The sequence below is a fragment of the Morone saxatilis genome, unplaced genomic scaffold (genome assembly GCF_004916995.1).
Source record: "Morone saxatilis isolate NCDOM2014 unplaced genomic scaffold, NCSU_SB_2.0 Contig24, whole genome shotgun sequence".
NCBI lineage: Eukaryota > Metazoa > Chordata > Actinopteri > Moronidae > Morone > Morone saxatilis.
Window position 1 is genome coordinate 23,464,699 of NW_023339807.1, and position 26,615 is coordinate 23,491,313.

At 40.6% G+C, this 26,615-nt stretch overlaps 2 protein-coding genes across 2 annotated transcripts in view; one reads left to right on the top strand and one right to left on the bottom strand.

The window, feature by feature from the left end:
* On the top strand, nucleotides 1-3,959 carry LOC118335890 (von Willebrand factor D and EGF domains). The gene is made up of 5 exons (XM_035672386.1): nucleotides 1-419; nucleotides 1,139-1,234; nucleotides 1,873-1,977; nucleotides 3,112-3,207; nucleotides 3,628-3,959. Exons 1-5 carry the CDS (start codon nucleotides 200-202, stop codon nucleotides 3,738-3,740), a joined length of 630 nt encoding a protein of 209 aa, XP_035528279.1. The 5' UTR covers nucleotides 1-199; the 3' UTR covers nucleotides 3,741-3,959.
* The window catches only part of LOC118335889 (von Willebrand factor D and EGF domains), a 27,565-nt gene continuing 4,790 nt past the window's right edge, over nucleotides 3,841-26,615 (bottom strand). Inside the window, exons 3-31 of the mRNA XM_035672385.1 lie at nucleotides 25,189-25,420; nucleotides 23,978-24,052; nucleotides 23,082-23,311; nucleotides 22,323-22,412; nucleotides 21,517-21,664; nucleotides 20,539-20,753; nucleotides 20,232-20,305; nucleotides 19,725-19,998; nucleotides 19,088-19,284; nucleotides 17,658-18,544; nucleotides 16,773-16,909; nucleotides 16,056-16,220; nucleotides 15,333-15,437; nucleotides 14,250-14,364; nucleotides 13,294-13,547; nucleotides 11,937-12,156; nucleotides 11,285-11,422; nucleotides 10,884-11,099; nucleotides 9,889-10,323; nucleotides 8,668-8,763; nucleotides 8,342-8,437; nucleotides 8,137-8,232; nucleotides 7,595-7,690; nucleotides 7,352-7,447; nucleotides 6,674-6,769; nucleotides 6,468-6,563; nucleotides 5,534-5,629; nucleotides 5,229-5,326; nucleotides 3,841-4,775 (exon numbers count right to left, since the gene is read on the bottom strand). Of these exons, the coding sequence (XP_035528278.1) occupies nucleotides 4,761-4,775; nucleotides 5,229-5,326; nucleotides 5,534-5,629; nucleotides 6,468-6,563; nucleotides 6,674-6,769; nucleotides 7,352-7,447; nucleotides 7,595-7,690; nucleotides 8,137-8,232; nucleotides 8,342-8,437; nucleotides 8,668-8,763; nucleotides 9,889-10,323; nucleotides 10,884-11,099; nucleotides 11,285-11,422; nucleotides 11,937-12,156; nucleotides 13,294-13,547; nucleotides 14,250-14,364; nucleotides 15,333-15,437; nucleotides 16,056-16,220; nucleotides 16,773-16,909; nucleotides 17,658-18,544; nucleotides 19,088-19,284; nucleotides 19,725-19,998; nucleotides 20,232-20,305; nucleotides 20,539-20,753; nucleotides 21,517-21,664; nucleotides 22,323-22,412; nucleotides 23,082-23,311; nucleotides 23,978-24,052; nucleotides 25,189-25,420 (5,088 nt within the window). The 3' untranslated portion in view covers nucleotides 3,841-4,760. The remainder of the gene's footprint in view (nucleotides 4,776-5,228; nucleotides 5,327-5,533; nucleotides 5,630-6,467; nucleotides 6,564-6,673; nucleotides 6,770-7,351; nucleotides 7,448-7,594; nucleotides 7,691-8,136; nucleotides 8,233-8,341; nucleotides 8,438-8,667; nucleotides 8,764-9,888; nucleotides 10,324-10,883; nucleotides 11,100-11,284; nucleotides 11,423-11,936; nucleotides 12,157-13,293; nucleotides 13,548-14,249; nucleotides 14,365-15,332; nucleotides 15,438-16,055; nucleotides 16,221-16,772; nucleotides 16,910-17,657; nucleotides 18,545-19,087; nucleotides 19,285-19,724; nucleotides 19,999-20,231; nucleotides 20,306-20,538; nucleotides 20,754-21,516; nucleotides 21,665-22,322; nucleotides 22,413-23,081; nucleotides 23,312-23,977; nucleotides 24,053-25,188; nucleotides 25,421-26,615) is intronic.

Genomic DNA, 26,615 nt, shown 5'->3' on the forward strand with positions numbered 1-26,615 from the left:
AATCAGCCTCCCCCCTCCAGCACAGACTCTCCCCGCCCCTCCTGCTCCCCCTCCCGGTTGTAGTTTCCCTGTGCGCCACAGCGGGGGCGACGTGGAGAGGTCTCGGTGCTGGTTGGGCACTTTCTCCTCCATCTCCGTCCACCGTCCGTCTGTCCCTTCCTTCCTCTCCTCCTGTTGAGAGACAGAACAGCAACCGAACATGGTGGTCGCGGGTCTCAGTTCCCCGGTGCTGCTGGCCTCGTTGCTGGCTCTGGTCGGGGTCTGCTCGGCGCGCTCGGACGCGCCTCGGGGAGTCGCGGTCGGGTTCGTTTTTGACCCCAAAGCGAAGTGCGAACCGCCGTGCGAACACGGAGGAGTCTGCATCCGCAACAACACATGCTTCTGCTCCAGGGGCTACGAGGGAGAGACCTGCCAGTATGGTGATGTTACACACGTTTTTTTTCATTTAAATTTCATTTTAAATGCGTTTAAAGCGTAAAGATGGGTTCAGTTTTATAGTTTTATTTTGCTGTCAGAAGAATATTCGCTCAGTTTAATTGACATTTCTCCTCCTGCAGAAGAACCAATGCTTAACCCTCATCCTACTAACTTATTTAACTGGATTGTACTACTGTTAGAAACAACCATCATAGCAAAACTTAATTATTCCCAAAACATCTCAAAACAGATTATGATCAATGGCTCAAATTAACTCAATAAATAGTCCCATATATTAAAGCTGCATATAGGCAGAATTATGTGCTTCTGACTGGGGTCCAACACTAAATAAAACAGTAACAAACAATGATATGAAGACAGGAGGAACACATTGATTAACAAAGTCAGGGGCAGCTGTGAGATATGACAAAAAGAGGGATGAGGGTTAAAGAGATTTGCACTTAAATGCGTTTACCTGTAAGACAAATAACCACATAAACAAAAATAAATACTTGTTTTTCTCTTTAATGCAGCTTTAATGTAACATACATCAGTTTAATGTAAAGCCCTACTTTGAAGGGGTCAAACATGTTTATTTTAAGACATAAAATGACATAAAAATGACTTGTTTTGCTTCTAACTGTTATAATATCCAAGATTAATACTCTTAAAACAACCAGAGTGCTAACTAGTAATGTCAAAATCTTGTGTGTGAATGCAGCCAACTGTTATCCCAAATGTAAGAACGGAGGAGCGTGTCTTCGCCCTGGAAAATGCAGATGCCGTCCAGGATACGGAGGAAGATATTGTCACAAAGGTAAGCAGGTTCGATTCCAGAGAAAGAAACTCGTCTTTATGCATCTGTTCTGAATCCATCCTGTAGTAACTGTGTGTGTATATCCGGTGTTTTCTTTCTTTCATGTGCTACAGTACAACTGTATCCACACATTCCAACACACAGCTGTCCCTCTTGCTACCAGACAGGCACCAGATTCCTTTTAACCACCAGTCGGAAAGTAGAGCAGCTACATTTGCAGCTGTAGTTTAGTATGCGTGCAGTAAAAATGTGTCCAGTGGCTCAATCTCAATGTGCTGCTGTCGTAAATGAGCCCTAAAAGTTAGATTGTCAGTATGAGGGCTGCAGTGAGGGGTGAGGAAACTGAGGTCATGTCCTCAGTAAGGTTTATAGGAAATTATATAAAGAGTAAATATCTTTAAAAGTTGTTTTTATTTCAGATTTTTATGAATCCTCCCCTTTTTTTTCTAGAGAATTACTCAACACTTTTATTTCATCAAGCTTCAAAAAATGGGAGGGAGGCCAAAAGGTTGGGAAGCATTTTACAGGGGGAGAATTAACACTCATGACCAAGTTATATATATTTCTAAAATCTGCTGAAAACAACAGGTAAATGTATCCCTGCTCATAGGTGTGATCTGCGTCTTGTCTTTTGGCAGTGACGTGTGACGGGGGATGTTGGAACGGAGGAGATTGCATCGCTGTCAACGGAGTGGCCAAGTGCATCTGCCCCTCAAGCTGGACCGGCTCAAAATGCCAAGAGGGTCTGTTTACAGCCGCATCTAATTACCCCATTAACACCACAGGTCAAAGCCACCAAATGGAGCCGGTCTGTCGGCCGGAGCTATTCATCAACAGTAACTTAATGAAACATTTAAAATGCCTTTCCAGGTTTCCAAGTCGCTGTCATGATGAATTAATCTAACTTGGTGGTTGCGATTGGTTGAGATAAAGATGTTCGATGTTCTGATCTTCTAAATTCAACATATCCACCCTAGTGTTGATGAGCAGTCTGGCTTTATTTGCCACCCAAGATCACAAAAACGACTTTTAATGAATGAAGATATTCACCCTTCTGCTAACCTGCCTCTTAAAAACAGTCGTTCATTTTCACCAACTAAGATTTTAAAGAATAATTTGACATTTTTCTTGTCCAGAGTTAAATTGTTAACACTCATGTCTGTACACTAACTATGTAGCTACAGCTAGCAGCCGCTTAGCTTAGCATAAGGAATGCAAACATAATGCTGTGTAGCAACACTCACATCTGTTTAAAGTCTCTGGAAGCACAGATGCATTTACCAGATGTGTCTTTATGTAGTGATATACAATACAAATGCAATACATTAAGACCCTTCCAATGTGCACAGAGCCACACATTCAAACACAAGCCGATATCCACCAACAAATACAAACACACAACATTTTACAGGTAACTCCAATTAACACGTTATATCTTGTTTGTTTTAACTAATTATAAAGCCAGATAGGTTAGCTTAGCATAAAAGCTGAAACAACAAGGGGAAACATCTAGCCTGAACAAAAAATGGTCCAACATTTAACGCCTTGTCAAACCACAACTTATCGTCTTTTATACTTCCATTTCTGTACAGATTAAACAAATGATGAACATGTTAATTAGTGATCTTTAGAGGTGCTGGTAGGTGCATTTTGGAGCTAAGCCAATCCAGCTGTAACCTCATATGTAGTGTGCACACAGAGGTATTGATCCTCTCACCAAAACTCCTTTTTAAGAAAGAAAAAATAAGCACATTTCCCAAAATGTCAACTATTCCTTTAACTCATCCAGATGTCGTTATTTCTGCCTTTAGAGCAGCACAGTAAATGTGCAGCTAAAGATCTTCTGAGAATGTCTTTCTACGGTTTGTTTTGTGCAGCAATCTGTCCTCAAGGCTGCAGGAACGGGGGAATCTGCATGGCTCCAGGAATCTGCAGCTGTCCGGAGGGATGGCTGGGTGGTGCCTGCCATACCGGTGAGTTCAAACTGGTCCCAAAGACCAAACTCTTTCACACGCATCGAGGCCTTTTACAAGTTCTTTTGTCTCTTTCCTTCCTCTCCTGTTCAGTCAAACATTGTTCTCTTATGGTTGTTGTGTATTCCCTGGATCCCTGTAAACCGTCTACATCTCACTGAGTAGAAAAATGGCGCAGCTACGAATCTGCCAAACAGCCGAGGATGAAATAAATGGTGTGGATGTGTCGGCTAATGTTTTCAGCTTAGTGTTTTTCCAGATGTGACACAACCAAGACATGGAAGCACTTATAGTGGCGTTAGGATTTACAAGCTCAGTCATTTACTTGTTTCTCAGGTTTATTTTATTTTTATTTTTTTACACATGATTAAACACATTTGTTCTTGTTTCTGTTGTCTGTTTTTGTCTCTCGGCTGTTAGCTGTGTGCAGTAAGCCCTGCCTGAATGGAGGGAAGTGTATTTCTCCAGACAAATGCCGCTGTCGCCCCCCTTTCTCCGGCCCTCAGTGCGAGGAGAGGAAAAAGTCCCACTAGTGTGACCCTGCCGGGTCAAAGGTCAATGAGGCCCAATAAGGGACTTTATGCTATTGAGGATACTTTGTTTTAGCTGAAACATGGTAGTTTTTACATTTTGTTTATTATGATATTCTTTTTAAGAAACATTGAACCTGTTTAATGTTTGACTGTATGACCATGCTATGTACTGTACTGTATTTGGTGTCACTAAATGAATTAAAGAGTGAATTGCATGTATCATGAAAGCTCATTTAAACAAAACAAAAAGCGTAGAAATATTACATTTTTATTTATGTCACATGTAACTTGTACCACAGTGTAATCTGGTGTTGACAGATGTTTTTAGAAAACTCCAACAGGTGGTCATCACTAATACACGTTAAATATCAGTGTAAATGGATAACAGTCCATAATTTAAAATCAGGTCCAAATCAAACAATATCTTAATGACAAATAAACAAATGCATTTTTTGTTAAATGGCAACATATTCATATGAATGTCTTCAGTCTAAAACAAGTTACTGATGGGAACTATCTACATTAGGAATCATTAACAAAGCATACTTGCTTCTATTTTCCTCATAGCTAAGAAACAAACAGTGCACATCAGTTTGGTAAAAGGATATAATTCGGCTAAATTAACCCTAAAACTAAAAGCTTGCTTGTAATAACCTGCAGCTTATGAATGAATGAATGAATGAATGAATGAATGAATGAATGAATCATCATAGAAACTGATTCATTTGTCATTTACTTTACGTAATACTGTGCAGCAACACTCACATCTCCGTATGAAGTCTCTGTAAGCGGTGCCAATGCATTCAACAGATGTGTGTCACTTTGAGCCTTGAGGTAGTGATATACAGGGATGAAAAAGACAAGTGCAATACATCAAGTCCCTCTGTTAGCCTTGAAAATGTGCACAGAGCCACACACACATGCAAACCAACACACACACACACACACAACAATCGCTGGTGCACTCTTATTGCTTTTTTTTTTAACATTTCTTTCATCCCATTCCTCATTTCTCTTCCATCATGCTTGTGTTGCCTGTAAAAAGGAGGAGACATAAATTCATTAAAGTTAGACCAGGTTTTTCCAATATATCCAAGTTGGTGGATGGCTTTTACTCCTAATTACTGTATATCACATTATCATGAGTGCATCTTTGAGGCATGGAGAGTCTTTCATTACATTACATTAGAGTCACAGAGCTAATCTTTTCCTCTCAAAGATGAAAGATGGCGGTCGTTTAACATCACTTACTGCTGATCTGAAGGTATTACAAAGACTTTATTAACCATCTGGATCAAAACAAATCTGACTCCAAGCTGTGACCAGGTCTTTATATTTAAGAGAAAAGGATGCTTAGCTCTGTGACTCGAATGCAACGCAGGCCCAGAGGGGATCTGACCTTTTTTGAGTTTTTTAGTGCTGCTCAGTACTTTTACCACAGAGATACACAGGGACGTGCACTGTATATGAAGTGTGATCAGTGCTGACCTTTATTGCGCAGGTGAGGCCCTTGTAACCTTTCCGACAGTGGCAGTAGTCAGGAAGGACACACCTCCCTCCGTTCAGGCACCGCTGTTTACAGACGGCTGAGGACAGAATCAATATTACAGCAACATTAAAACACTCTTGAATACATAATTAGAAAATGAATCATAACAATAAAGCCTGATACAATATATTTATCATTTTATTCAGACAACAAACTGTAAAATAGTAAAACAGGAAGAAGGTTAACTACTGTACTGTATGTCCTTGGGTCTATATTAGTGCAGTTTTATCATGAATGAACTCACGTGTTTGACACTGGAGACCTTCCCAGCCGGTGGGACACTGGCAGGTGTTTGGTCCCAAACACTCGCCGCCATTTTTACACTTTTGCAGACAGACAGCTGCGGTGAGAAAACAGAGAGAGGAAGGCATGAACACACACGTCTGTGGCAGCTTGCAGCAAGAAAAACTGCCACACTGCATGCAGGTGTGTGAAAACCAAGTTTTTAACAAATATTACAGCAAGAAAACTGACAAAAGTGCAGAATTGTGTCAAAAAAACACACCCAAAATAAAACTACTGTATATATATTCTTATTTAACATAGTAATGTGTGATTTTGGGCTATATGAATAAAATTTGACTTGACATGTTTGGTGGCAGCAGAAGTAAATTGCTTCATTTCACAGAAACAATGAGCTGTAGTGGGGATCCACATTTTGTCTTCTTACTGGCTACTTGAGATGACAGCAGTAAAAATATCTACACTGCTACACAGCACGGCTCTCAGCAGCCGCTGTGTGGGAGCAAAAGTTCGGTGTTTTGTACATAAATTTACATTCAGACAGGTTTTGCAGTGGGCCAACAGAATAATTAGGGCCCGAATCGAGCCTCCCAGGCAGCGATTCCTCCCACGTTGAGCGTGGCATGTTTTTCCATTTATTGATATTAAGATAAATATGAGTATATTATGACAATAGTGACAAATAAGGTAAAAATATATTTGTTCTTCGATGTTTGTTTTGAGTCACTACTTCCTGTGGTTTAAGTGGATTAAAGAGGATATACAACCTTAATAATGGGATTGTTCTCTCGGTTGCAGCCTCCTGACCTAACCCTAATAAAGGTTATAAATGCAGATTTAAATAGCATACTAGCTATATGCAGATACCACTGCAGGATCTTTATATTACCTGTGATGAATTTGGTGTGTATGAGTAAAAACACGGAGTCACTCACGTATGTTACACCTCTTCCCTCTCCAACCTGACGCACAGGAGCATGTGTTGGGTCCCACACACTTGCCTTTGTTCATGCAGATTGGCTCACACACACCTGGAACAGTTTATTAGCATATTAACATATTTTAAAATTGTATGCTGCCAGCTGCAAGCAATTGCTACATAACTCTTGAGTTCAAACATGCAGTCGGTGATTTTACTTACTCTTTTGACATCGTTTTCCTGTGTAGCCTTCAGGACAGGAGCATACATTGTTCCTCATACACTGACCTCCATTCTTACAGGGAGGACTGCAGACAGCTGAACAACACAACACAATTAAACTGTGAAATATCAGGATGCACTGCACACACACAAAGATCAGACTATTGAAAGAAATATTGACATAACCTCCAACCTCTTACCACATAATTATATATGCATAAAAAGCTGAGGAAGAGTCACATCTCTCAGGTGTGCTCTCCTACACAGTAAACTGGTATATTACATAGAAAGAATGCCCCTATGTGTACCCCACCCTGAACTCTGACCTCTTTGCCTGCAAGGATCAATGAATAATCACCTTATTATTAGTGAAAATAAACCCTCAGCACTGCAACCTATTGTCACATCTTTTAAAAAGGTAAGCATGCTGATATTTCTGACAATTTTCAAACATTAAGCCCTTAAATGGATAACTAATTAAACAGAGAAAGATGGACTGAAATAAATAAATAAAACTGCAATACAGGATTTCCTGTTTTTTATGCAGCAGAAAGGGCAGACTGATAACATCAGGGTTTTAAATAAAGTATGAGCCAATATATATCTCTTTAACCCCGACTGTTACTGTACTGTGACTGATCCCCTAGTAGCTGAAATGTGTATCAATCACAGTCGTACCGATTTGACACTGAGAGCCGTAGAAGCCACTGGGACAGGCACAGATGTTGGGCTTTATGCAGGTTCCTCCATTCAGACAGACGGGGTTACAGACAGCTGTGGAAGACACAAGCAGCCACATTTAGGTTGAATACAGATTTTAATATTTGTATTTGGAGCTTTTGAATCTACAGTATGTTTGATTATATTATTATGTTGTATTTTTTACTGTCTCAGGTGATGGAAGAATAAAATTTGATGTACCTGAGTTACACGTTGGTCCGTACCAGCCGGGTTTGCATTTGCAGACGTCAGGAGAAACACATTCGCCTCCGTTTTCACAGTGCCTGTTACACACCACTGAAGAAGACACATAATTACTAACCCTTCTAACTGAGTGCCATGTATAGAAACTCATTAACATTTAAATCCAAAGGAAAAAGACATCTCTGAAGCCATACAGCAGTGAGCACTGACACTTACAGTGAGTATGAGTCTAAAAAGTCCTGATCCTTATTGGCTTTGTTGGCACCCCAGATTCAAGTCCTTATGTTAAGCTAAATTAAGCTAAGATGATCGGCTGCTGGCTGTAGCTTCATATTCATATACAATTAGAATCGTTGTCCTCCTCTAACTCTCAGCCCAAAAAAAGTGTATTTGCCAAAATATCAAACTATTCCTTTAAAGTCAGCACTAACGTCACAGTCATTATTTAATCTCACTATTGTGCTCAAATTAAAACAAAGAAATGCGTCTCGGTCACAAACTGTTTCACACAATCAAAGTAAAGTAAAGTAACGTCTCACTGATTTCACATCTGGGTCCCACGTAGCCGTAGGGGCAGGTACACAGGTTTCTAGCCAGACAGGTTCCTCCATGTTGACAAGGCGGCTCGCAGCTCGCTACACACAGAGAGACACAGGGTTGTCAGCACTATACCATCAGTATTCTGTGAGCACTGTGTGAGTGTGTCAGCATGTTGTGACAGTTGTGAAAAGGAGGTCAGGTTACCTTCCTCACAGGTGGGCCCACTGTAGCCCACAGGACATTCACACACATTAGGTCTCACACACTTCCCCTGGTTCTTGCAGTCGGGTCGGCACACGGCTGAAAGGGGGAAGAAAAGTGTCAACAAAAGTCAGACGCTGGGATAAATGAGCCACATCCTTAAAAGGTGATTTAACATTAATGTGCCATGACAGCGTGCAGAGGACTCCGAGGTTTAGTTTCCTGATACTGTGTGAAGTGCAGAGGTTCCGTTCAAGAGTGATATAATTTAATTAACTTGTTTCCAGCACAAAAAAAAACCAAACGAGTTGAGTTTCTCTCCCTCGCACCGATGTGACAGTTGTATCCGGTGTAGCCTTCCTTGCACGTGCAGGTGTTGGGCAGAGTGCACTCCATGTTCCTCGCGCACTGATACCTGCACACAGCTGAAATCAAATCACACGTTTACTCAAAATAAAATCATGACACTCCAATGCACAAAGAAGTTGAGACTCAAACTATTAGTTACGTCTTTAAGTAATTCATCGTGCAATAAAAATACCTTTTGAGTATTTTTAACTGTAAAAAAAGCAGATTAAGGGACTCATTTTTGGGCTGGGGAACTTCATGAATGTGCATTTGTTATTATTATTTTACATATTAAAGCTACACTGTGTATCTTTGGTTCAATATCAGCTACTGTGGCCACACAGACATGATGTAATAATGGTAAAACATAGTGTAAGAGTAGCACAGGTCATAAAGTGACTGACTTTTTTGAGCCAATTAAGGATGAACCCGCAAATCTCCTGAATGTTTAGAACTGAACAAGGATACATTATATTTCTTATTAATTCAAAAATGCAGTTTTGCAGTACTTGCTTTCATCTTTTTCATTTATTTTTCTTCTCCTATGTTTATTGTCAGGCACCATACCAAAGCAAATCCCTTGTATGTGAAAACCTACTTTTAAACACATATTCTGATGTTGTTTAAATGTCAAATAATAAAACTGATGAATTGATGCACAGGAATGATCCACCAGCTACATGAACTTTGCCTGTTTGACTTATTTATTAGCAAAATACACAATATCCTTTTCTATGTTGGGGGAAATCTAAAAATGTGCATTATATTCTTGAATTCAGTGCAAGGTTCTCATTTATTTTGTTAAAACTATGCTTTCAAATTGCCAAAACATCCTGTATTGTCTTATGATTATGATCTTATGACACTGTACAAATGCCTTTTATATTTAGTGACACCACGTCATTAATATCTGATTATGTGTTTTTCCATCATTTCAAAGAGTTGGTGCTGGGAAGTGTTAGCGGCAACAGTCGTGATGGAAACAACTTCACATACAGATAATATTATTTCATAAAAAATGATGGGATTTGGATATAATTAAGTATCAGAATCACTGCACTAACAGGCATCTTACCAGACATCTTACACAATAACAAAATTCCTCAAAAGTCTAATTTGGACAATTTGGGCCAAACTGTGTGTATTCTCTTACTTTCAGGCCTGAAAGTAATACAGTATTAGAAGTTAACTAGACCAAGTACCTTTACATGTGACTCCATCTCCGGTGTAACCGTACGGGCAGCGTCCACACCTGAAGGACCCTGTGACGGAGGGCTCACAGGGAACACCGGGGAAGCAGGGAGAGTCAGCACAGGTCATATGGTGAGATGGTGACCCCCATTTGACCCCAGTGGTGAGGTCGGGGTTCGGCTCCACCCCGGTGGGCTGACCTCTGTGGACAGTGGGCGTGAACACTCTGGTTGCAGTTTGATTCTGCTGCGTTCCTGTGGTCTTTCTGTCACTGGAAGTGGGTCTCCTGATACTGGAGATGGTGGCCTCAGGTCTTGTCCTCCTGTCCAGGGGTCGTCTGGGAGAGGTGGGAGACGATGAGGAGGAGATGGGAGTCATTTCCTTGCTGGAATTTGATTTAATGGTGTGAATGTGACCATCTGCTTCGCTGGCAACTGTCCCCTGACCTGTAAAATACTGGAAGTTAGAGGATATGACTTAAAAAACCAACACAAATATAACCTTGGTTACATTAAAACACAATAACACATGAAACACCAAATACAAACAGCAATAAATAAAAAGCTTTAATTTAGTTCAGATTTCTGCTATTTTCACATAAAAAAGTATTTTGTAAAAAACATTAAGCTGCATTTATTACATAAACAGCGCTTTATAAAGAAAGCCATTATCTAATGATTTCTACTGTGTAGCTGTAATGACAATATGCATCGTAAAATCACAGTAAATAATATATGAAAATTCAAAAACTAATAAAACTAATAAAAAATTAACTTACTAATAGTTCTACTAAAAAATAATAATAACTTAAAGTAACTACATTTATAACTGAATTTATCATTTTAATTTAAAAAGTCTGAAATACAGACTAAATCTCATATAATAGCAGGTAAAAACATATGATAAACAACATGTGTACAAATATTCAAATGAGATTTTCTGTGTAGGGTACACTCTACTGATTACCAATCAAAACCACAAAGCACACAGCGGGGTTTGCTCTCACCTGTTGTTGTGCATGTTCGTCCGTTTCCATGGAGACCGGGAGGACAGGGTCCACAGACGAAGCCTGCCGAGACGTGGACGCTCTCAAAGCACTGAACCCCCGGGTGACACGGCTGTCTGGAGCACAGAGACGGGCCTGAGGGTCTGGGCCTCAGTGGAACCTGTGGTACTCTCGCTGGCGTTGTCACTGCTTCCTTTACTGAAAAGTCTTGGTTACCTTGGAAACAACAAAAGGATAAAAAAACGGCCTTAAAATGGACAACACAATTTTTTTTATGTGGCTTAAAAGTTAATGAAAGGTTTGGCCTTTTAATGGGATTTGTTGGAAATAAACAAATAACAGCCTTATCTTTTAAAGAATGAAACCATTAATTTTTACAATACTCGAGGCAGAAGACTCACGGACGCAGCTCTTCCCGTCCCCGCCGTATCCCTGGGGACAGACTCCACAAACGAAGGAGCCCAGTGTGTTGTTACAGCCGACTCCAGGGAAACAAGGCCGAGAGACGCACTCGTCTATATCTTCTCTACATGTACGGCCTGAAAGCAGATCAAACACCAGACCATATCATGTGAAAACACCTCAAAACAACAGACATCCCATCCAGACATGTATTAAAACATATATACAGTCTGCTTGGAGCAAAAACGTGTCTTATTTCCATGTTAAAATCTATGAATATATACATTTTATACAATTCTCTTGACACAAGATGTCTCCTACTTCCCTGTAAAGTCCATTCTCAGTGTTTGTGCACTGGTGGCTTCATGTTTCTACATCACACTTGTATAAGTTGGCATCCTGGACCCGGATTTTTAATGAGCACACTTTCCACTTTCAGCAGATGAATGTGGAAAAATCCTTTTAGTGTTAAACTCTGAACATATATAATTCTGCACAGTGACGCTCAAACATCCAACTTAGTGACTAATAACTAATCAAACTAAAAGAAGAATGAATTTGTAATTCCTCTGGCCATCACTAAGGGTCTTAGGACTAAGCCTTTTGTTCCTTGTACTTATGAAGGAAACAGCTCTGTAGGTTGTTCCCTACCTGTCATTCCCGGTGGGCAGATGCAGGAGAAGGAGTCAGGCCCATCGATACAGCGGCCCAGTCTGCAGGGGTTCGGTTTACAGTCATCCACGTCCACCTCACACCTTTCCCCTTTGAATCCATCGAGACACACACACAGGTATTCCCCGCTGCCGGCTGGGAGGTTGACGTTGGTCACACAGGAAGCTCCATTCAGGCATTCACAGGAGCGTACGGACACCTGAAGGGAAGAGGGAAAAAAGTCTAATTCATCCTTTGTTTTGTTGGACAGTCACACTTGTTGTCGATTTACTGAAATTAAACAATACTATAAAGAAGGAAACAAATAAATAAACAGATGAATAACATAATTTCTGCCCATACAAGTACATAATATACAGATAGTATATAAGAAATCAAAGTAATTTCCAACTTTCTACAAACAGGACATGATACAAGATGTGCACAATGATGCAAGTCAATCAGACTTTAAGACAACATAAACTATTTAACGTGGAAGAGAAAGATGTGGAGGTGTCTCACCACCACCTGATTCTGAATGTTTTGCAGCTGTGAGCAGCTCTTTTATTTCCTGTGTGCATTGCATTGTGGGACAATAGTATCCATTATGCATTTTGACATATTTTTTATATCACTTTTTAATGAAAGCACTCAACAAACCTGGTTAGAATTACCCTGTAATAAGGAGTAGTGATAAAGAGAGTAGAGGCCATGAGCAGTGAACTATATATCATTAGTGCCCTCTAGTGGGAGGAAGCAACAGGGACTTATCAGTTGAGAGCTGAAGGCTGTGTTAGTCTCTTCACCGCAAGTTTGGACCCCCAAGTAATTCACTTATCAACCCAAAATAACTCCCCCTCCCCCTTCCCTCGATACACACCGCTGATTCACTGTAACAAGGTCTACTGCTGCAGTAAAGCTGCTCAGAAGAGTCTGCTTAAACTTGACAGTACACATTAAAAAAAACATTAGTGCAAAATTAACCTATTCTGGGTGAATTAAAAGACAAAAGGCGTTTGTACTTCAACTAGAAAAAGACTAAAAAAAGTCTTAATATTTCAACTATTTAAAAATTGTATTAAAAGGAACAGCATCCTATATTTCATTATTCATTCATCTCCAAAAACATTCAACAGAAACATTTAAACAGAGAATTATATTTAAATCATAAAGTAATTCATCCCAACATCTAGGATACTTCAACTTCTCTCAATCACAACTATAATCAGAAACTAACCCTAGGTGGTTACTGTAACATAAACAAACATATTCATACTTAATTTGTACTTGTGGGTATGAAACTGTGATTAAAGTACCGCTCAGGTCACAACATGACATATACAGTATATATATATACCTGTATGGAGGCTCTGGTCTCTGCGTTACAGTCGTCCGTCGCAGTAAACTGGAAAGTGTGTGCGTCTGTAGTTTCAGCTGGCTTCCACAACAGCAGGCCGGCCGGAGACAGAGATGCACCTTCGGGACCCGATTCCAGGGAGAAGAGCACGGCTGAGCCCTCGGGGTCCCGAGCTTGTAGCTGGTAGATAAAATTCTCCCCCTCGAAGGACCAGAGACGAAACGGCAGCGACTGGAACACCGGAGGCTCGTTCTCTGATGGGAAGACACAAAGGAGGGAATAAGTAAGAGACTGAAGCTATGAGTGAGTTATTATGTGGAATCAGTCTTAAGATCTAAAACTACACTTGGAAATGTCACTCATGCTAGTAGGAGAAACTAGAGCCAGTGTTTGGTTTGTGCATTCTGGGCTACTGTAGAAACATGGAGGTTCAACATAGAAGTCTCCATTTTCTCTGTAGAGAAAAATGTCTCATTCTAAGGTAACAAAAACACAATGATTGTCATTTTCAGGTGATTATATACTAATGAAAACACACCTTGATTCATGAGTAGCTGAATCAATAATCCATGTTATCTTTCAGATTAGTACTTTAACTTCAGTAAAGTCAATGCTAGTTATTATTTCTCCTGATTGGAGCTGGCGCTGTTTGACCTACTTTAAGTTGAAGAAGCAAAGTTGGTCAGAAAGTGTTAACAATGAGGTAAGCTGTCCTCATATCAGTGCCGGGGGAGTGAAGCAACTTCAATAGCTCCAATCTGCACAGAGCTGCTGACAAATTATCACAACAGCCCTGAGCAGCTAGCACAGACCCCAGTGATGGCTATCCAACCTCCAACCTCAGCTCTACTGAGGGACTCAAACATTCAAAACCTTTTCCAACCTGACATCGGGTATAACATGAATAAGCTGTGAGACAAACCAGATGAGAAACGGCGACGTTTTAATGTACATACTCTCCGCTATGGACCATGCGTGTTTGGACGAGTCCGGCCGACATGAGATGCAAGGGCTGCTGGGATTGGACTCCCCCTCACTGTAACATACACCGTCAATGTTGCAGGTTTTCTCCTGGGATGCAAAAACAATAAATAAGAAAAAGATATAAGTTCAGTGTTTATTTCTCTTTGAAACAAGCTGCCTTTCATCCAGAAGAAACAGCCCTGACCTACTTCAGTGACCTACCTCGGTTTATGGAAAGCATGCAGCAGGAGAACAAGTTTTTGTTTAAACAAAATGAACCTGTAGGTTTGGTTTGAGGAAAACAAACCTAATTGTTTCCTGTGTTTAAGGAACACTAAGCAGATCAGTGATTGTATCGTTACAGTTTACAACTGCATGATGAATGTTCACTCTCCTGCAAAACATGGTTGGTTTGTTGGTTGTCTGCAAAAAAAAATATACAATATATATCCAATTATATATAATATATCCCTAAGTTACATTTAGACATATTTGACCACATTATAAGTATTCAGTTAACTTAGTTAAGTTAAGTAGTTACTATATACTTTTCTCTTTGGGGAGTTTTATTTGCCCAAATGTCTGATAACTGTGGCTGTCAGGGAACATTTCTCTAAAACTCAGAGAGTTATTTCCCCAGGGAACGTGTACTCTTTGTCAGCAACTTTATGCTTCAAACTAACATTCACATAAACCGAGACAACAAGACTTAACACAAGCTGTGAGTCGTGAGCAATAGCGACTGCTGGAAAAGGCAATTACAGGCTAATGCTCGGGGCCTCTGGGTACTGTAGGAGCGCACAATGGTCAGGGCAAATAAATAAACAATTAAACAGTGCAGTTATAGGTGCAGATTGCAGAGGCCTCCATGTCATTAATGATTTTATAACTTGTATTTCCACCTGTTTAGTTCAGATGTTATAGAAAACATTTGAATGGTTAGTTGACAGAGGGGCACACTGTGATTCAAAAAGCCTTCTATATCTCATAGCTGTTGACTCATAATAACCAGTTAAAAAAACATGCCTACGCGTTTCAGCCATGCAGGCCATCATCAGGGCAGTAAGATGTCTTACCCTCAGGGTACAGAGGACTTCAGTGTCGAGGCTGCAAATCTGGCAGGCTCCATCGTACAGAGTCAGTATCTTGGTGTTACTGTAGCTGTAGCCATCATTGGATACCTGCCATCAGCAGAAGCTTGATTACTGTGGATCACTGGGAAAAGGCATTAAACAAATAAACTGAACTGCAGTAAATTGAACTGTAGTCGCTCAAATTGGGTCATTTTCAACTACAATACACTTGATATTTCAATACAGATTGTATAATCTGAGAATCATGTAATTTTACCTTGAGGTAGACTATATAGAGACAAACTGCAGGGAATGTGTTGTTGTTCTCTTGTTTACCAAATCTAACTGCAGTGAAAACTACTCCCACACTTGACTTTCCATGTTAGGACTGTAGAAACCATCCAGCTGCACTCTGTGGACCCTTTCCACAACTACAGCCAGCAGATAAAAACAAGCAGACCTTCACATCTGTCTGCTTTTCATTACTTCAGTGCAGATTTACTGTGTAATCTCATATTGGGAGATTCTAAGATAATGAAATATATTGCAAAATAAGAATAGAAGTTTCATGTTAATCCCTAAGAGGATTGCGTCTCTCTCCAGAGAAAAAAGAGGAATAAAAGCCTAAAGAGAAGGAGACCAGTATCAACAAGGAAGAGCAGAGACCATTACTTTTTTTTTCTTCCATCAGTGTGCATTGCAGAAAAGGCTTTAGACATGACTAACTTTGATCTGCCAGCGGGCCAGTGGTCTGTTTGTCACTTGTTCCAGGTCCAGGTCTGCAGGAGCCTGGCTGTCCTCCAGGGGGAGCTGGCACTCCAGAGCCGTCACATCCAGAAAGATGGCCAGGACAAACTGGGGCTCGTCCAGAACCCACTCCCCATCCACAAACTTGACAAGAGACACAGAGGGAGAGAGGGAGAGAGAGAGGGAGCCATTAGTGGTAGGAGATGCACAAGAGACAGAGAGAGACTAGAGAACAAGGAAGGACAGAGAAAAAAGATAAAGTGAGGTAAAGTAGCAAAACAGAGAAAGAGAGTAGAGAATCATTTGTAGTCTCCACATGGTATCTCCAAGCCAACGTAGCCCCATGGTGTAGTTACGTGTTTGAACAGGGGTACATGAGCTACAGCACATTAAACTGTAACCCTTTAATTTATAACTATATGTTTTGTTAATAATGATCGCTTTAATACAATATATACGCATGAATATGAGACTAAATAAATAAAGAATACTGCCCTCTGGGAGTTTCTCCTCTTTATAACTAAACTTGGATCTTAACCAGAACACTGTGAGCTACAACAGCTCACACAGAGAATATCTGAATCTCTACATGGACAATAACTGAAGAAAAAGTGGACAACTCTGAGGTATAAAATAATTTCTTCGACCTAAACAAGGGGGGAAAGAAACAGAATAAAAAGCACAAAAACAAAGTACCTTTTCTTTAACAAACTCACACTTGAGCTCATAGGAGTCCTTAAAGCCTTGACCATAGACCTGGATGGTGGAACAGTCTCCCTGTCGGACATCACACAGACCCTCCTTCTCCAACTCGGTGATTTCTGGGATCTGGTCTTCACAACATCAACAACAAAAGGTGCAGAAAAGCATCGACTGTTAGACCTGATCATTGATAACATGTCACAGACCACATGTATCTTAAGTCTGCCGTCGTACAGGTCCTGTTGAAAGACAAATGTGTGCAGGTAACTGCTAAATGTATAACAGATGATTATTGATTTAAATAAACAGCTGGAAGTTATTTTTGATGTATAGTAATCCAGCCACCTGACAAATTTAGCAACAACAACAAACATTAATGTTAAAATGTGACAATAAAAGTGAATCTCAAACTCTGAATAAGAAAAGAGTTCAATGAGACCAAAAACTGGCCAGATTAGACATTATTTCATTGATATAACATTATCAAGAACATGAACTGTGTGTTTCTTTTTGATCTGATGAACAGGCTGTGATAAACCTACTGTACACTACCTGCATAGCACCAAATAGCAGACACAGTTAGTGAACACAGTGGAGCATTCAGCAGCTAAAGAACCAGATGTTTCACTCAGGAGTTGGTGGAGCCCAAAACAGAGCTGAACGAAGAGTGAATAATGGACTCCAAATGAATGCTAATGTCCATGTCTGCTCAAAGTGTAAATAGGCTGTTGTTTGCTAAAACATTTGCTGTAACAAGTTCTGCTTCAATATCCAGAATTGTTATAAATAGTACATATATTTGTGTGCACCTATTGTACTTGTATGTTTTTTTTTTAAAATTATTTGTGTGTCTGTGTCAGTGTGTGTTGAGTATGTTACCAGACAGCATACTGCAGTCATATGACCCAAATCCTGGGAAACAGACACAACCCCACTCTGAGCACTGGCCGTTCCAGTTGCACAGATTGGGACACTTGAGGACAGCTAGAACATCCTGGTACTCCTCTTCTCTCCTCCTCTCCTCCAATAGCCTCCTCTCACACTCATTTTCCAGCAGTGGTAATGTTGCATTCAGCCACGACAGCTCATCCTTCAGCTGTAGGTCGGTAACACACATAGCGACTGCACGGCTAATTATCGACTCTCCTAGCAGGCGCCCGCAACCTAACGCTATGCTTGAGTTTGCCACAGCCAGTCGGCACTGAGTCCTGGCCTGCTGCTCGGCCAAGCCAGAAGGTGTGGGCCACGTTAGGGAAGAGTCTGGTTTAACTGCTGCTTCATGGTCTTCTGGGAAGAAGTAGGTGAAGCCCTCCAAATCAGACTGGCTGAGGCTTTGGTGCGGAGAGTTAGAAATGTAGTGGTGGGTCTGCCGGCTGCCTCTGCGTCGCTGGTGGTCAGATGAGGTGAAAGCTCCATCCCTGGAGGCTCTCGAGGAGAAGCTCCTTTCACGTGGCTGAGCGACACCACCTTCAACCTGGGTGTTTTGGTGGGAGAGGCCCGGAGGCAGAGGCTGTCTTTCATTACCTTCGCCTTTGAGTAGTTCCACTGAGCTGATGTACTCCGCCGTGACGTCCAGAGTGGGGATGACACTGGGGAGATGCACGTTGCCATGATGAGAGCAGGTGGAGTCAGAGGAGCTGATGGGTTGAGATCGGGCTCGGGGAGATGTGAGGCGGGGCTCTGCCTGACAGTTACAGTACTTGCGGGGGCTCAGTGTACTCAGATGGGACGGCACGGTGTCAAACAGACTGTTGCCTGGAGGGAGTCTGAGAGAGGAGAGGAGAAGATGTCAGTGAAGAGGCAACAGGGTTTGACAGGAGGGTCTTTGAGTGGCAGAATTAAACTGACAGCGGCCCCGTGGGCTCCCGTGGTGGATATTGTGATTAGCAGTGCAAAAATTCCTAAAGAGATTTGCAAATACTCAAATGACATACATCCAATTGACACACAAAGTTAACCTCGGGATCTGGGACAGATATTCGCACAAAGCTTAGAAAATGCTTGTATCCTGAATGACTAATAAAAGTGTCTAGATCTCCTAAATAGTTACCAGGTAAAAAATATACAGCTAGCCAGGTTCCAGACCTCAGAAATCAGAATCTTCCTAAATCGCAGATTTCTTCAGTCTGGTGTTTGTGCTCATTGCCGGCTGTTCAGTTCTTCTACATAGCTAGCTAGCAACATTCATGAAGAATAGCAACAAAATGGTGACACACGTGGATGAGATTGATGCAATTAAATTGACATTTGTCTGTAATTAATATAAAATACACAGATATACAGACACACCACTGCAAGAAAACACTGACTTCCATTCAGAGATAAAAGCGTGCAGATCCTCCAGTGTGGTGCCCCCTGCCAAGTGGAAGTCGTTGTGTGACTGTCCGTCGTAGGTCCCGCACAGACCCTCAGTGCGGCTCCGGTCTGAACCGGGAGCTCTCAGGGTCAGACTCATTCCCCAGTTGGACACGTCCGCACGAACAAAGGCTCCAGACGAGAAGGTCATCTGTGAACAGTCAGAGATTTAGAACGACAGAGAGGTTGACTTCAGGAACAAGCAGCCAGCAAGGCGGTCTTGGCGGGCTTTCATGAGCAGATTTCTACACCATTTTCAGTAAACAGACTGCTTAAGCAAAGCATAGATCAGGAACCTCTTCTGCTGTCTCAGGACTTTTTTATTGCAAGAATTCAGTCATATTTCCATGTTTTTCTCCTCACACCTCTGACATTAGTACTAATGTTTCCAACAGTTTCCAACAGAGTATTATTGGTAGTATTAAAGTGTGTTGTAAATGTAAAACACACATTAGTCTCCTTATTAATTCAAATATAATTGTTTCCCCCCCTATAAATGCTATGATTTAGAAGCTTGTGTATAAAGAGTATATAATAGTACAACTAAATTAAGTTTTCTGTAGACAGTGTGTCTGATTCGTCCTCGCTCACCGTGACTTTGCGTCCCTGGTAGGACTCGGTGATGCGAATGCCACTCTTGCTCAAATCCCGGTTCTTCACAGACAGGTGAGGCCTGGTTTCACCCATTTCTCCGCTGCACATGTCAAAAGCGATGACATCGCCGCCGTCCCTCGCCACGAAGCCGCACACGCACGAGGCGGCGTGCACCACGCTGCCGCACTCCCATTGACGTACGTGGACTTCAAACGGCCAGAAACTGCTCTTATAGAGAACAAAGGTGCCTATTTGATAGTTCTCATAGCGCCTGTAAGTAAACAAATAAAACAAATATTCAGAGATTTTTTTGCCTTCAAGCTCCTTTTATAAAACATTAGATATATTATTATTTTTGTACGATTATTTATTATATTACAATGCAGAAACGTCATCATTCAGTATGGAAATTAACATATAATGAAATCTGTTAAATGCTTTTTAACACATTTAATAAATTGTAAAAGAATGTTTCCTGATTAACTGAACAAGAGACTGAAGTACCTGCCATCAAATGTGATGATGTGAGGATCAGTGAAGGAGTAGCAGTAGGCTGAGGGGACATCCTTCACTGTTATCTGAAAACATACATTTAGATTCTTCTTAAAATACTCAGGATACATGATTACAGTACAGGGATGTACAGCCAGTTACCAGAACAACAGGGTCACATCATAAAAGCAGTTTCAAACAAACAAATAAGAACAAACTATTAAAAAGAGGGTTCACTGGAATATACAATATTCAAAGGGCTAAATGTACAGAAATAACTATTTGTTTTTAAAACATTCAGAGAATTGAATCTGTTTACCTCAACTGGTTCTGGCGAATATCCGTTCCAGAGAAAGTTCTGTGTGACGATGGATTTAACCGAGATCTGAGTTGTCCTGTTGCCGTCTTTGACAAAGTCGGTGACGGGGCTGAAGTGGATCAGAGCTCGGCTACAGATCCCGTCCCTACAGGGGCCCCGGGACAGATCCACCGCACAGGAGGACAGAGACAGATCTGCACCCAATAAACGCTCATCTAGAACACGACAAGAGCGAGTTTAGGCTTATTTTTGTACGATTAACATGAACATTTTTCATTTGAATGTTAGTAAAACCAGTGGAACCAGCAATCATATCTGCACTCATCATTTGCACAATTACCCCTCATATGAATATGTATAAAGGAGTGAGGAGAACTTAATCACAAGCAAGGTGCACAGCATGTTTAAAACAAGTAGCAAAAGCTTTAAAAGCTTTAGCAGGTCCACTACTGTGCTACACATAATCTGTGGTGTTTATTAATGGAAAGGGAAATATTGCACAAAATCATATGTTAACTGACTGTTTTCAAGAGGTCAAGTGTAAGATTTAAAATAGAATTACTAAGTTGCTTTTTTACATTAGTGACCTACCGTTAGTTTGTAGTTATTAGGCTCTATCATTAGTTAACTACATTGGTATGTGAGGTTACAGGTAACATTAGAAACCCCGTTCAGAATTGAGACATTCATGCTTGGGAGCCAATGTAAAACTGGTCCTAGTCCTGGATTTGGGGTAATGTTAACAGCTCTATGATTGATTTTGGGACATTTACTAAATGACACATCGGTTCATCCTCATCCTAAAATCCTGTTCTTGTGTAAAAGTGAAACACATTGTTTGAAAATACATAAATAAAACATAAATCCAACCGTTGTGTTGTTTGTCCAAGTAACTTATTGTAACTTATTTGTTGTCTAAAACAAATGCTCCACTGTTTGTGGGCTAACAACCAGATGTAATGACCTTGAGCTCCTCACCTTTACTGCTTGTGCTGAGCTGCAGAGACAGAGTGCACGGTTCTGTAGAGGAGGAGGACTCTTGTAGACACGGGACAGGAACTGTGCTCTCAACCACCAACTCATACAGCCTCCCATCCTCAGATACACTGCTCACCTCTGGTCTCAGCTGCACAACAGTTACAGAACTGGTCAGCCATTTTATACACAGAAACCCTAATGCTATCACGAACACATGAAGTTCAGAGGGGGAGGTTTTTAGGGGAAGAAAGGTAGTTTTTAGAAGAACAAATCATGTTTCGCTTTTTTCAGAGAGCATCAGCTTGAATGGCAAAGAGGAAACTTGTCAAAATCTGGCCAACTTCTCATGGATCAGCACTGGGTTATTTCCAGCAAAGTCTAAAATACTACAGATTAACGGCAGGCAAAATAGGGAGCTGAGCAGTTTATAAAATGAATTGTGTGGTAGATTTCTTTCCTTTCCTAGTTTCCAATATTTAAATTTCTTTCTTTTTCTGACTGCATCCACAAAAAAAAGAAACATTTTTGTTCATTCATCCATGTTGATGGTCAGGAAGATAATATTAAAGTTAAATTTAGGGAAATATACATATTTTTTGGGCCTGCCATGACTGTAATTCCCAAAATGTATAAATGCATATACAGTACAGTCACTTTTTTTCTTCTGTGTAAGTATACACATATATAATATATAATAAAAACCTAGAGACAGAACCACATAGACACACATGCAAAAAAATATATGATCTCTCTTTGCTCAAAAGAAGACTGTATAACAAATAGTAGTTCAGATTACTGTGATTTACCCTAATCCCAGCAAAGAACTCATGACTTTCCACTGAAGCACCATGGACGTCGGGTGAGTCCAAGAAGAAACTGGAGCTGGAGCAGTAAATCTGAAAGAGGGAGAGAGAGACTTTGTCGTATTTAAAAAAAAAAAAAATCAAAATTACTATACCAACAGAGAGAGAGAGAGAGAAAGCAGAAGGACTCACATAGCAAATAAAAGGGGAAAAAATCCTTGATATATTAAAGGTTTTATAGTTAAGACACAAAGTATCACAGTAAAATAAAACAACATGTTGACAGGTTTCAATAATAGTTTCAGTCCAGGAGCAAAATCTTTGATTTATACATTAGGTCTTATTTCTAGAAGTATGGGAAGTCAATAAATATAATGAGAATAGACTTGATTTCTTTTGTTCTTGCTCTATTCTTAAATCCACTTTTAGACTAGAACTCTTTTTAAAACTTAAAGGTCAAGCATGTAGGTGGCATTTAGTGACAACCGAACACTGCAGGTGTAGGAGAAAATACAAAAAAGGCCCCGTCTACAGCCAGTGTTTGGTTTNNNNACATGGTGGTTCAACATGGTGGCATTTGTAGATAAAAACGGCTCATTTTAAGGTAACAAAAACACAAAAAATCCTATATTCAAGTGATTATACACTGATAAAAAACATACTTATGAACTTTATATTCCATTTCTGTCAATAGATCCTCCTAAATGTTACACACTGGACCTTTAACTCAACAGATATCAGTGTTAAACCACTGCATCAGACCTTGTCCCCCAGACGGAGGTTGAAGCCGTCCAGCTCGATGAAGGCGGAGGTCTGGATGGTGGTCTCCTGTTTGAGCTCCTCCTTCCTCCCCTCAGGTGAGAGGCGGGACCAGGCCACCACGTAACCCAGCGAGCTGTTGGAGCTGCTCCCGAAGCTGCACTTCAGGTAGACGGTGTTTCCCGTCACCTCTGAGACGATTGTTGGTACAGATGGAGTCGGAGGCTGCTTTGCTGACAGGGGAGAAGCAGAAAGCTTTTATTAAGAAATCACAGTTGTATTTTGGGCCATACGATCTATATTTGTTGTAGTAAGTTCGGTAAGTTGTATCCCTAACCTCTCCTGCTACTATTAATGAATAACCATAAACACATAATTTACTAACATTTGTCTGGAGACTGGTGCTAATTTACATTCCAGGTGGATTTAATGACAAAAAGAAATTTTGCACTCTGGGAAGTAATATAGCTTCTTCTAAATAAACTCAGCCACAACTGACAGATGCACCAAATGGTTACGCAGAGGAAGGTGAATACGTGTATATGAGGCAGCCAGACACTGTTCAGCAAGGCCTCCTCTCTGATTTAAAAGTAGGAAAAGTGAGCTTGGGAAACCCAGCAACCTGGATTCTATTATTTAAGTTAATGAACATTTCCACCTCTGCCAGCTTCCTAAAAACCTGCCCTGGCGTAATTCACAACCTGGCTGAGGGCCGTCGCCATGGAGACGAGGCCCAGCGGACGCCGGGTACACATGCTCAGCTCATTAAGAGGAGCGGTGAGGGGGCCGACGGTGCATTCCTGACCACATGGCAACTCCCTGACCTCCTGATTGTTTTGGTGTTTGACCTAACACGAGGAGACAAGCGTAAGCCATAAACACAGCAGCAAGATTCTCACTTTTACATGTTCCATCGACGTTCACCTCGTTGGGGCCGCAGGTCAGCGACGTCGTGGGTAAAGTGTCTGACATCTCTGTTAGATAGACAGGAGAGCAATAACAGCACTCAATTATAAATCTGAATTAATTAACGTAACAGATTATGCTGGATGGCGGAGAAGAGACAACACACACTTCTGTGTTAAGATCTTCTAACTGGGAAGCAGTTTAGTTTATGCAAGTGTGTGAAAGTGTTTGATGTGCATCCTATAAAGGAAGTGGCAGTAATGTTCTAAAGATCGACACTATGCTGTGTTATGTATGTTTGCATGATAGTAATACATCCTCATATTCACATGAAGTTGGCAAACAACTATCACACGTTGGTTGTAGCTAATAAACCATGGCCAAGGAAAATTGTAATTTCTGATTCTGTTAAGAGTCGTATAACAGGACACCTCAAACTTAAAAATGTATATTAAACTACAGGTAACTATAGCAACCACACTTCTCATTTATGCTCAGGGATGTGTACTGGCCAGAATCTGATGATATATATATACAGAGGTTACAATTCAATATATTGTGATACTGCAAGCAAGACGATAGACGATACATAAATCTAATTTTAGGAATAGTCATAGTATAAAGAAAACACCAACACATCTGAGTCTAAAATATTTACTTTTTATATGCAACCAGAACATTCCCTTTAACCTATATCAGAGCTGTCGGGGATTTAAACAAAATATCGCAATGCTCAAATTTGTCAATATTTTCCTACAACCAATGAACACACTTTTAAAGTATTCTATTTTATTTATTTATTACCATGCTTGATATGCTTGGAAGGATACTCTAAAAAAGCCCCAATATAGAAAATAATGGATGTGGCAGACTTCGCTCTACCTAGTCTGTTTTATCACTTTCTGTGTAGATACCCTGTAACAGCTCGTAACCTTTAATGCAAAAAGATTTGAGCAACAATTAGCAAATATCACTCTACAATTACTTAACATTTCAAATAATTACAATTTAACTTCAGTTGCTTCATGACTGCTGTCATTGTTATACATTATAATGTGATAATGAAATCTTTGTGATGCATTAATTATGCATTATAACATGTTGAATAAAAACACTTCCAAATACACATTTGGACTTGAGCTGCTTGTCTTGTTTTTCCATGTGTATGATATAATTTGATGTTATAAATATTGAATGTTCGTACCCTGTGCGCAGTATCCCATGCATCCCTGCGTAGGCTGGAGCAGGTAAACGTAGAAGTCTCCACAGTTGCGGACGGTGACCGGGATGCGGAACATGCAGCAGTCTTTGCTGCTGCTCGGGAAGAACTGCCAGGCAGCGCAGGCCGTCAGCTGCCTGACCTCCAGAGGCCCCGGCAGGGACTCACCCTCACCCAGGGACAGCCACACGGGAGCCTGGGTCCCACAGTGGTTCACCTGGATGTTCAGAAAGAAATAGAGGAGAGAACATTTATGCAGGGTACATATTATGACTGTCTAAGAGGAAATATGACAGATTCATGAAAGCTTTTGCATTTCAGTTCTTAATAAAATGTTTTATGATAATTCTTTCCCCAAAATAAATCCTCAGGAAGTGATATGTATGTAGAAATCGGTAGTACAGGTACACTGCCATGATTACTGAACAAAGAATAGTATCTAAGTACATTGAATGCCACTGCAAACCAGAGTCTAAGTTCCTTGTCTCATACATATCCAATAAAGCTGATTATATAAAGCCACACCACACAAAATTAACTCATTATTTAATTCAAAAAAAGAGCCAACTAATAGAAGAAAACACATAAGAACAATTCCCACTTTGCAAGATGTCACTAAAATACACAATCACTATTTGCTAATATGGCACACATTTGAAAATCCAGAAAAGAATTTGACAAAAGCTACAGTTTGTCACAGTTAATTCCCCTTTGAAAAAATCCTTGGCCTGACAAATCTAGCCATTTATCCACCATCATCATAAAGACATTGCCTTATTATGTAACACATGTTCACAGCGATGCTCTCTTCCTTCCTCCGCCCACTCCTGTGGATATCCATCACCCAGGGAGAGCAGCGATGCCCTGGGAAGGCGGAGGGAGGCTGACACTTCAGATGGATCCTGCAGGCTCCGCACAGCAGGCCACCCGCAGGAAATGAGACACATTCCAGCTCTCCTTGCACTCTCCTTCATAAATATGTACACAAACACACACTGATAACTGTGTGTGTCCATAAGTGCATATGTCTTCATGTTTGCACACATGTGCATCTTGTTTTTTGACAAAGACAAACACTGATGACAGACAGGCCACCTCTGGGTTTCTCCACATGAGGTCACAGATGGGGTCACGAGACATTTCAAAGACTGATGTATTGATATTTGTAATTGTAAAGTTTTGAACTATATCAACACTTGTACAACACTAATGCAAAAGTGACAGACGTGATAAAATGCAATCTCTTTAAAGTCAAAAGCAATGATCAAATATATGGAAGCCTATAGTTATTATTAGCCCAATGCTAATGAATGCAAAAATCCTTAAACTCTCTTGTCTTTTGTACGAGAACATTCATTTGTTTTCTTCCTGCTCTTGTCTTTGGGAAACTCCACTTACGTTTTTTACTAGAA

Coding starts and splice junctions, on each gene's coding strand:
- LOC118335890 (XM_035672386.1), top strand. CDS start 200: ATGGTGGTCGCGGGTCTCAGTTCCCCGGTGCTGCTGGCCTCGTTGCTG. Junction 1,235..1,872: donor AGGAAGATATTGTCACAAAG/GTAAGCAGGTTC, acceptor GTCTTTTGGCAG/TGACGTGTGACGGGGGATGT. Junction 3,208..3,627: donor GGGTGGTGCCTGCCATACCG/GTGAGTTCAAAC, acceptor CTCGGCTGTTAG/CTGTGTGCAGTAAGCCCTGC.